Below are 10,114 nucleotides of genomic sequence, written 5' to 3'. Positions count from 1 at the left end.
AGCGGCAAAATCAAATTAATCAGATTAAAGTTACATCAAGGCACTTTACACAGAGAGCAAGTCCAGATTATTTAAAGAGACCAACAGATCCTCCCGTGAGCAGGAAAAACTTAGACCTTGGCCAGATCCAGGCTGGAGTTCATGGAGATACAGGAGCAGCAGGCGGAGGAGGAACGTGGAACTGGGAGAGACTTCAGGAAGACATGGTTAGTAAATACAGCACACATGCTTCGAATTAGGAGAAGGTGCATGAGGGGGAGAAAGAGGGAGGGGACAAGGAGGGGGGGGGGGTGCTCAGTTCTCTCCCAGCAGTCTCGGCCTATTGCAGCAGAACTGACTAGATGACCTTTGACCTTTTTAACTGTCAGATGTCATACAGAAAAGTTTCCAGCTTCGTCTACAGAGAGGAGGAGCCTCCTGATTCCCTCTCAGAGCAGCTCATTGGCTGTTAAAGGACTCAGGGACATTCCTGTTGATGATTGGCCGGGCAGAGCTGAGGGGCGGTGCCCCCGGACTCACATAGACCCAGAGCAGGTAGATCTGATCTTGGTGGAAAACATCCCTCAGAATAAACAGTGGTTGCTTTATTGATCCGTAGTTATATTGCTGATCATTGATAGTCGAGATATTGACCTGATGGTGTATCTGACTCCAGTTTCATTCTTGTTTTAGTCTCAGCTAATAAACGATCGCGTGACAGTGACTCAGGTGTGAGCCGTGATGACCTGTTTCCTGTTTTTCTGTGGTGACGTCACCTGCTGATGTGTGTCAGCTCTGTGTGTCGTACTTCTGTGGTCTCAGCTGTCCGTCCTGGTCCTGGTCTGGACTTCGGTCTGTGGATCAGTGTTCAGAGATCCGGGTTATCCTCAGCAGGTCTGGTGGTCTCGGGTCCGGGTCTCTGGTGGTCGGAGTATGTTTCTGTCTCTCGGTGGTTTCCCGACAGTCTGATCTCGGTCTGTTCCGGAGAAATGTCCGCCGTCAGTCCGGACCGGGTCCAGACCGGAGGGCAGAGCCGGACCGAGACCGAGCCGGAGCAGCAGGAGTCTGGGATCCTCCAGCCCCAGACCGTGTTCGTCATCCTGGACTCGGCTGAGACTCTCAATCTGGTTCGGTGAGTCCGAAGTTCTGGGATTTTCCGTTGTTTGTTTCAACTACCATCAGAACCATCAGAATCATCAGAACCTTCAGAACCGACCTGCTATATTCACATTCACATACACAATCTGAGACACACTCCACAGCTTGCTGGTTTGTGTAACATTAAATATTAATGAAGCCTGCTGAGTGTTTGGATGAAGATGAAGAGGATGAAGATGAAGAAGATGAAGATGTTTGTCTGTTGTCGTGACTGCCTGACCTTTGACACCTGATTCTCCTTCTCCTCCTGATGCCATGAGTCATCAAGATAATCTCACACACACACACAGAGGTTGGGGGGGTACGGCAGGATCAGCAGGAAGTGACTCAGCAGAAACACACAGACACACACAGGAAGTGGGATTGAAGGCAGTAACACAAAACAGCTGACAGATGTTATTACTCCACATTCTCCTTCTCTGGTGCTCCTTCTCCCGTCTACAGCCTGACCCCCTGTTGCCAAGGTTACCTTGTTGTCACGGCCACAGTCTATTGTGTCTTTCTAAAACATCTGATTGACTCTCTCTCTTTCAGGGTGGAGTCTGGGATTGTCGCTGACATTGAGGTTGACAGTTTGTTGCCATCAGGCTGTGACGCCTTCTACCAGATTAAGAGTCAGCCAATCAGCATCAGGTAACGCACCTGAGTCCTTAGGTGGCAGGTGACATCCATGAGCTCATGTGATGATGTCATTATCTCGCTCACTCTCTCTTCAGTTCATCAGCAACAGCTTCCTCTTCCTCATCCTCACTGCCATCAGTGATGTCATCCAGGTAACACAATAACTACAACAACAACAACACAGTTTGTTTATTTTAGATGACAGTGGTAATGCCCCTCCCCCTCAGGGTCCTGATGCGTCAGGATCTAATGCGTCAACAGGCTCTGGAGGAGGAGCAGAAGGAGGCGGAGCTCCTTCTCCGCTCCAATGAGCCCTCCTCCCCAATATCAGTGTCCATGTCGTCCTCATGCCATCCTCCAGCTCAAGTCCCTGTGGAGGTGCTCAAGGTAGGAGGAGGACAGGAGGACATCTGACTGTCCTACATTTCCCATGATACATCAGCGCTGAAAACCTGTCTGTGTGTCCCTCAGGTGCAGACTCACCTAGAAAACCCCACCAGGTATCACATCCAGCAGGCTCAGAGGCAGCAGGTGCGTCAGTACCTCTCCACTACCAAGACAGCCAATCAGGAGCAAGCTGGGCCTTTATCAAGCCACTCCCCCCTGATGTGCGCCGCCCCTGGCCTTGGGGCAGCAGGCGGCAAACTGGAAGTAATATATATATTTACACACACACACAGAGCTAACATCTGAACCAATCAGCTGTTAGATAAGAAAACTTGTGTAGTAACCATGACAACAGGACTGATGTTCTGATCTGTCACCTGTCCCCCATCCCTCTGTCTCCCGGTCCTGTGATCTGACGTCTGATTGGTTCATTCAGATGGAAGAGACTGTCATCAATGATATCATCAGTCTGGAGTCGAGTTTGAATGAAGAATTTCTGACACTGATGGACTCTGAACATCTGCCAAACACGGTGTGTGTGCCAGACCGATAATGACGATGGGAGGGGTTTGCTTCTTTCTTAAAGAGACGTTTCCCCATTTTTCAACAGTCGACTAAACAGAAAGAGGAAGAGAAGCTGCTCAGCCTGACTGTGTGTGTCTTTGTGTGTATGTTGTGTATGTGTGTTCACGTGTGGGATCCGAAGACATGAGGATTTTAGTTTTACTGCCAGATCATGATAAGAGGAGAATTAAACCAGAGGTAAATGTGATTAGGTCAATTTGACCTCTGACCTTTGACCTGCTGTTCATTATCATAAAGGTTTTGTTGTTAAAAGTTGTGATGTTAAACATTGTGTTGTTTAAATTGTGCCTCTCTCTGTTGCTCCTGGGAGTTAGGGTTAACCAATTCTCTTCTCTCATTGGTCCGTTCCAGCTGCCTGTGTCGGGGACCATGCTGTGTGGTGGTGAGTTAGCCACACCCACCATCACCGTTAGCAACAGCTGCCCGGCCAAACTGCACACGGTCAAGCTGGAGCTGAGCGGTGAGTCAGCAACACAACACCCACAATCATGAATCCACACCCCAAACCAGACCTGAATCTGATTCCAGTCCTGAATCTGATCCCAGTCCTGACTCTGATCCCAGACCTGAATCTGATCCCAGACCTGACTCTGATCCCAGTCCTGAATCTGATCCCAGTCCTGACTCTGATCCCAGACCTGACTCTGATCCCAGTCCTGACTCTGATCCCAGACCTGAATCTGATCCCAGACCTGACTCTGATCCCAGTCCTGAATCTGATCCCAGTCCTGAATCTGATCCCAGACCTGACTCTGATCCCAGACCTGACTCTGATCCCAGACCTGAATCTGATCCCAGTCCTGACTCTGATCCCAGACCTGACTCTGATCCCAGTCCTGACTCTGATCCCAGACCTGACTCTGATCCCAGTCCTGACTCTGATCCCAGTCCTGAATCTGATCCCAGACCTGACTCTGATCCCAGTCCTGAATCTGATCCCAGTCCTGACTCTGATCCCAGTCCTGAATCTGATCCCAGTCCTGAATCTGATCCCAGACCTGACTCTGATCCCAGACCTGACTCTGATCCCAGACCTGTAGCTGCTATGGAATCAGGTCTTCTATTTTTGATCTTATTTTAATTTACCTTTTCACTGGACAAACACAATCCAACACACAAAGACCAGATCTGATGTCAGAGCCCCCATCCCCCACCCTTATGCCCTACACACATGCAGGCACAGACGGACACACACACACACACACACACACACACACGAGCCGGTCGTGTTTTCCCACATCATCAGTTCCCACTTCCTGTTCAGTCAACATGGCCGCCTGCTGTTTGAAGACTGTTCCACTAACATCAGCAGGAAGTGCTGGCAAAATAGAAGTATGAGCTTCACACATCATCATGGAAACTAAAACAAGGTGGACTGAAGATCAGAGCTTACTGAGCTCTCAGTCACATTACATGGTCTTCCTCAGTGTGTGGAGCATCTTCAGTTGTCCTGAAAATGGACCTCCTCCACAAGACTTTAGAGTCCTCTGATTCAACTGCTCCGACTTCCTGGTTCAGAGACCTGCGTCAGGCCTTAACCCCGCCCACCCCAGAGGCGCCATCTCAGTCAAACCCAGAACCGGACCAGGACTCTGTTGTGACCAGAATCAGGGATTAGCAGACAGACTGTGACGTTCGTTAGCTTGTAACTGGCTTGTAACAGTTATGCAAACCCTCACTCTGGATCTCTTTCCTGACAAGGTTTGAGGTTTAATTAGCCCGTCGATCATGTGATCCAAGTTACGATGGCAATTATATTTCAAAATGTCCCCACAATCCTTTGTGTCATCAGAGACAGTTGGAAAATGATCAAAATATTAACAGTTGACATCTTTTTTGTAGATGTGGACACGAAAGCCCTGATCAAAGAGAGACTGAAGAAGGACAACCATAACCTCAGTGAGTCATTCATAACTACAGTACCACCTCGTTAATAACTACAGTGTCACTGGGTTGACATTGCTGTTTGTGTGTTTCAGTCGAGAGGAGAAGAAGGTTCAACATCAACGACAGGATCAAAGAACTTGGAGCTCTGATCCCAAAATCCACCGAGCTGTCAGTGAACTCACCACCACAGATCATGACACACCAAATCTGTAAATCACAATACATGAAATAACATTCTCACATGTCATGACATCATCGATTGACATGATGTGCTATAATGTCATCACATAAAGTGACATCATATGATAACACAATGACATCACATCATAACATGACACTGAATGGGATTGATTTAAACAGCTATAACATTACATCATGTCAGACACCGTCCAGCTCGTTAGTGCTGTGTGTTAACGAGGCCTGTCCTGTGATTGGTTGATCAGGGAGATGAGGTGGAACAAGGGGACCATCCTGAAGGCCTCCGTCGATTACATCCGCAAACTGCAGAGAGACCAGCAGAGAACCAGAGACATGGAGGAGAAACAGAGAAGGCTGGAGAGCACCAACCGCTCCCTGCTGCTCCGCATCCAGGTCAGGAACACCCAGACCTGTAACACACCAAGCTCTCAGTCCAGACCTGGACCAGACCTGTAACACACCAAGCTCTCAGTCCAGACCTGGACCAGACCTGTAACACACCAAGCTCTCAGTCCAGACCTGGACCAGACCGAGCTCTTACGCTCAGACCTGGACCAGACCTGTAACACACCGAGCTCTGAGTCCAGACCTGGACTGCACCTTCAGGATTTTGAGGTGACTAAAACTGACGTGTCCTTTTGTAGGAGCTGGAGCTGCAGGCTCGTCTCCATGGACTCTCCTCCTCATCCTCCTCACCCCCTGCCTCCTCCTCATCCTCCTCCTCCTCTCTGGATCCCCAGGCCCTGCTTCCGTCCACACTGTCTCATCCATTCTCCCCCACCCTGGTGACTCCCTCCCTCGGCCTGGATGCCCTGACCTTTGTGGATCTGGATGAGCGTCAGGGAGCCTCAGCAGTCTTTTCCTCGGACCTGATGTCTGACGTTGCGCTGACGGAGCTCCACAGCCTGGGAGACATCCTAATGGAGGAGGGGGGTGGTGGGGGAGGCGGGGTGATTTCTGACCCCCTGCTCTCATGTGGCGCCTCAAAGACCAGCAGTCGAAGGAGCAGCTTCAGTATGGATGAGGACCTCTGATGACGCCATCACCCCTCCTGGGATCTGATTGGCTCTGACCAGCTGGGAGTTTTCATTTTGTTGAAGCAAAATATTTTATCAGTAACATCATTAAAACAAATGAATTACAAAAATGATGTCACAGGGAGGAAAGATGTCTTCCAGTATAACCATGGCAACAGCTTAGTCCCTTGCAGTCCCCTGTTACCAGGACAACTGGTCTGTCTCCATGTGTAACCATGGTAACCACTGTATGTTCTCAGATACGGTAAAGCATCTTTTAGTTTAACCACGGTAACCACTTCCAATGTTCCCATGGTAACAGTGTATATGCTCCACTGTCACCATGGCAACATATTTGTCGTCTCATCTTTGTGAACATCTGTAACAACAGCACAGAAGCTAACAGGCTACTAGTGAAGAAGACTGCAGCTGATCAATCAGTGACGCTATGCTGAAGCACGGCACCATCTGCGATGTCACCAAAGAGTCAACCAACCTGTCACCATCATCATCATCATCATCGGTGTTTGTGTTTCAAGCTCAACCAATCAGAGCCCGGGACAGGCCCATGTTTGTGAGTTTAGCAGGAAGCTGCTTGGATCATTACTCTTTCAACATGTAAGGTCTTCAAATATGTGTGGTTGAGCAGCTGACTGGTTGTTGTCGTAGTGATGTCACTATTTCACTGTAATACAGAAAGAAATTTAAAAACCGGAGGATTTACTCTGAATTATCTCTGGACCTTTATTTTGAAGGGACATCAAAGACTATAACCTCAAGAAGTGATGTCACACTGGATCAGACCAATTTAATTCAGCGCTGACAGCTGGCTTCCTGTTGATATTTGCTCACCTGTACACACCTGGCTCGTCCAGGAAGACATCAGGTTTTGTTTTTTCAGTTTTTATAGATTCAAACTTTTCTAAACAAATAAAGTCACCTCAGAAAATCAACTGACGTGTCTTCACTTTTTGTTTCCATGGAAACCATCAAAGAGCTTTAGATTGTATCAGTATCAAAGAAACTCAGGTTTTAATTAAACTGATTAAAAGGACCTGACTTTATGGCTGACCTTCAATAATAATAAATCAATATATGCCTTTACTGATCACTTTTAATTGCCTAGACATGCGTCATTTGTGATGTCACAAGGTGAGAGGATGAGTTCTGAAGTTTTGGTCTGCTTTCTGTTGGCTCTCTCTTAAAACGGTCTTAGATGCTCTCTGAAGGACGGGGGCGTCATCTCTGCGTCAGACCCAAATCAGAGGGAAACGTTTCACAGGAAGAAGATAAAGATGTCACCACCTGTGGCCCCAACAGGGCCTGAGCCACGGGTTTGAACCTCCATTTGGACTGTGTGTTTGTGTCTCTTTGATGTTGGGCGTCCCAGAGGTCAGAGGTCAGGTGGTGTTGTCATTACAGTGATTTCCTGTTTCCTGTTGGGATGTCCTGGCACATTGCTTTGACAAACACACACTTCCTGTCCCACCCAGACCCACCCCTACTGAGCTGTCAATCACAGACACAAAGGGCCATCAGAGGCTGAGCGAGGGGTTCCTGGTACATCATTATCAGCTTCAGTCCGGACTCGAATGCAGAGAGAGGCGTCACCTCAGATCCAGGTGTTGGATCCTCCATGTACTGCATCTGCAGCTGGATCTGATCCAGTCCAGCACTGGCCCTGCTGAAGTCCTTTCACTGTGATGGTTGGCATTTCTAGGAGGGGAAGCAGATTGAGCAACACTCCAGACAGACCTCCAAGCAGTCGGACGAGCCGCAGCAGTCCTCCAGTATCCCACAATCCAATACGGCATGACACGCCTCCTCCGTACAGGCTGCATCGCCCGCAGCCTCCATACAGCAGCAGCAGCAGCCAGCTACGATGTCACAACACCCAGCCCCGGCCACTCCACAGGCCAGACACTCTCCCAGCGCCGTGCACATGGACAGCAGCTCACAGAACAGACAGGCCAGGAGACAATGAACACAACAGTCTGTCGAAAACAGGAGAGGACACAAGGAAAAACTCAACAGTGTGTAGATAATCAGAGATCCAGAGACAGACCCCCCCACCCACCAGGCCCAAGGGTGGTGTTTGGTGCTGATTGGTCTGGGACCTGGAATTTGGGAGGAGCCATAGGGCGGTTGCTCAGCTGAGATAAGCAGAGCTCCATGATGGAGTGAAGGAGCTGATAAATGAAAGACCAACAACTCTGAGGGTCCATGAACACATTGTGTGTTTCAGGCTCATGACAGAAACTGGATCATGTGGTTCATGCTGATGACACCCTTTTTAATCAGTGTCTTTATCTACTGACAAGCCCGACCCCATGACTTCAGAACAAACTTCATGGAAGCTGATTGGCTCACCGTCTCCAGCGACCTCTTTGATGTGAGCAGCATCAGTTTTGAAAGAGGCGTGGCTTTTAGTAGAGGAGAGACGCTTCTGATTGGCGCTCCGATGATGATGGTGATGATGAGGAGGATGAGAAAGACTACAACTCTGTCTGTTACAGGTGGATGACTGGCAGCAAGGAGGAGAGCAGGAGGAGGAAGGAGGAGTGCAGATGGGGGGAGGAGACTCTGACAACTCATCCACATCTGAGAGACAGAAAGATGATGTCACGGATGACATCATGGCTCAGGTACATGAGAGTCTGTGATCAGCTGTTACCTTTCTGTTTCCTGACTGTCTGTGAGGGCAGCAGTCGACTGATGTCATCGGCGGACGACCTGCTCGTCAAACAGTCATCACTGATGTCACCATCCTCTGACCTATCGGAGAGATGGGGCAGGGCCTCATCTACTAGAGAAGATGATTTAGGTGAGACTTTTAACTGAGTCACAGTTCAACATTGTGATGTCATCAGAATATGGAGTCAGAACAGTCTCATAATAAATGAACGCTCGCGGGGGTTTTCCTAGTCGTATTTTGCAGCCAGTCATATGGCCTCTTACATTTCTCCATACTGAAATCGTCATTACGGCAAAAATAAACATGTTTCGCAAAGGCGGCATGTAACATCTGGTCACAGAGTTTATGTTCATTCAAACATTTAACTCGGCTCAGCGGGGCGCTTCAACTGATTCACAATGAGGGGACAGTCAGATAAATGTTACTGACAGTTGAGGTTGATTAAGTCTCTCCATGCGATTGGCTGATGAATCTGTCAATCAAAAACATACATTTGATTGACAGCTTTACCAGCCAATGGTGACGTTGGTTGACCTGCAACATCAGTCTCAAAATTCAACATACAGATAATGTAAATGCACATTCAGCAATTTGCATGCTCCGTAAATTATATAAGAAGTGTGCCTCAAAATTACATTTGCAAAGTAAATGTCAGAATCACCTGTGTTGTGACTCAGGAGAGTCTCATTGGCTGCCGGCTGATTTGAGATGCATTCTGATGGATTCTGGATCTTACTGGCCTCGACCACTGTGATGTCAGAGCTGTGGCTGTGTGATGTCATGTCCATCCTGCTGATGTGATGAAATTCATACTGAATTAAGACTGTACTCACATTAATCTTCATACACAGCAAGAATCAGTCATCAATCAACAAGCAATAACTGTCAGCAATGATTGATAATTAACAGTAATGATAAATATGAATCATTTATTGCAGTCCTGAGCAGCTTTTCCTCCATCCAATGGAATGAACTGAGGTTTTTTTAACTAAACCTGCTGCTCCATGAGAGGACGAGCACATGACATCATCATGTTGTTTATTTATTCTGATGGTCTTTATTCTGTTCAATAACAGTTTAATTCTTTAACAGCAAAGATCAGAATTGATTTGTCTTCAAACTGAATTCTTTATGAAACAGAAACTTTTCTTACCGGCACCTTCTCTTCTGTTTTCTTTCTTTGTTCTGGTTTCAAAACTTTCTGGTCAAAAAACGCTTTGCTGCTTTATCTGCAGCGAACAGGCGAGTCTCCACCTACACTTCCTTTAAAGAGACACACACACACACACACACACACACACACACACACACACACACACACACACACACACACACACAAACACACACACACAGACAGACACAGACAGGGTCGCCATTATTGACGATAGGCTAATTTAAAAATTAAGAGAGAATAAAAATATAATGATGACTGACACTGACCTGCATTAAGACACCAGGACCAGGACCAGAACCGAGAGCAGGACTGGGACCTGGGGCAGGACCAGGACCAGGACCAGAACTGGGACCTGGCGCAGTCCTTGTCTAGTTCTTGTTCTGCCTTAGATTTTTCACTGCATATTTATACTAA

General features: G+C 47.8%; 2 protein-coding genes across 4 annotated transcripts; one reads left to right on the top strand and one right to left on the bottom strand.

Moving 5' to 3' along the window:
- The first annotated feature begins 649 nt into the window (after positions 1 to 649).
- Positions 650 to 6,784, top strand: tfe3a (transcription factor binding to IGHM enhancer 3a). Its single transcript, XM_029506189.1, has 11 exons — positions 650 to 1,111; positions 1,672 to 1,770; positions 1,854 to 1,910; positions 1,986 to 2,145; positions 2,230 to 2,409; positions 2,582 to 2,677; positions 3,082 to 3,190; positions 4,573 to 4,629; positions 4,710 to 4,785; positions 5,061 to 5,208; positions 5,460 to 6,784. The coding sequence occupies exons 1-11, from the start codon at positions 762 to 764 to the stop codon at positions 5,847 to 5,849; spliced, it is 1,722 nt and encodes a 573-aa protein (XP_029362049.1). The 5' UTR covers positions 650 to 761; the 3' UTR covers positions 5,850 to 6,784.
- Positions 6,785 to 7,347: 563 nt separating this feature from the next.
- On the bottom strand, positions 7,348 to 9,743 carry LOC115045941 (myoD family inhibitor). Of its 3 annotated transcripts, none has more exons than XM_029505937.1 (5): positions 9,680 to 9,743; positions 9,188 to 9,318; positions 8,506 to 8,637; positions 8,202 to 8,432; positions 7,348 to 7,825 (listed from the first exon to the last, which is right to left on the bottom strand). In XM_029505937.1, exons 2-5 carry the CDS (start codon positions 9,312 to 9,314, stop codon positions 7,548 to 7,550), a joined length of 768 nt encoding a protein of 255 aa, XP_029361797.1. In that variant the 5' UTR covers positions 9,315 to 9,318; positions 9,680 to 9,743; the 3' UTR covers positions 7,348 to 7,547. The 3 variants fall into 3 exon arrangements, with proteins under 3 accessions (XP_029361797.1, XP_029361800.1, XP_029361798.1); XM_029505940.1 differs by having other exon boundaries at positions 8,506 to 8,634; XM_029505938.1 differs by having other exon boundaries at positions 9,188 to 9,315; positions 9,680 to 9,708.
- Between the last annotated feature and the right edge of the window lie 371 nt (positions 9,744 to 10,114).

This window comes from Echeneis naucrates, chromosome 7, assembly GCF_900963305.1.
Source record: "Echeneis naucrates chromosome 7, fEcheNa1.1, whole genome shotgun sequence".
Taxonomy (NCBI): domain Eukaryota; kingdom Metazoa; phylum Chordata; class Actinopteri; order Carangiformes; family Echeneidae; genus Echeneis; species Echeneis naucrates.
This window is presented reverse-complemented; position numbering and strand designations above follow the sequence as displayed.

Bases quoted from the DNA above. Each gene is read 5' to 3' on its own strand.
- tfe3a (XM_029506189.1), top strand. From the start codon at position 762: ATGTGTGTCAGCTCTGTGTGTCGTACTTCTGTGGTCTCAGCTGTCCGT. The intron at 1,771-1,853 runs GTAACGCACCTG...CTCTCTCTTCAG, and splicing joins AGTCAGCCAATCAGCATCAG to TTCATCAGCAACAGCTTCCT. The intron at 4,630-4,709 runs GTGAGTCATTCA...TGTGTGTTTCAG, and splicing joins GAAGGACAACCATAACCTCA to TCGAGAGGAGAAGAAGGTTC.
- LOC115045941 (XM_029505937.1), bottom strand. From the start codon at position 9,314: ATGGACATGACATCACACAGCCACAGCTCTGACATCACAGTGGTCGAG. The intron at 8,638-9,187 runs GTGATTCTGACA...CATCTTCTCTAG, and splicing joins TCTCCTGAGTCACAACACAG to TAGATGAGGCCCTGCCCCAT. The intron at 8,433-8,505 runs GTAACAGCTGAT...TCTGTCTCTCAG, and splicing joins GACAGTCAGGAAACAGAAAG to ATGTGGATGAGTTGTCAGAG.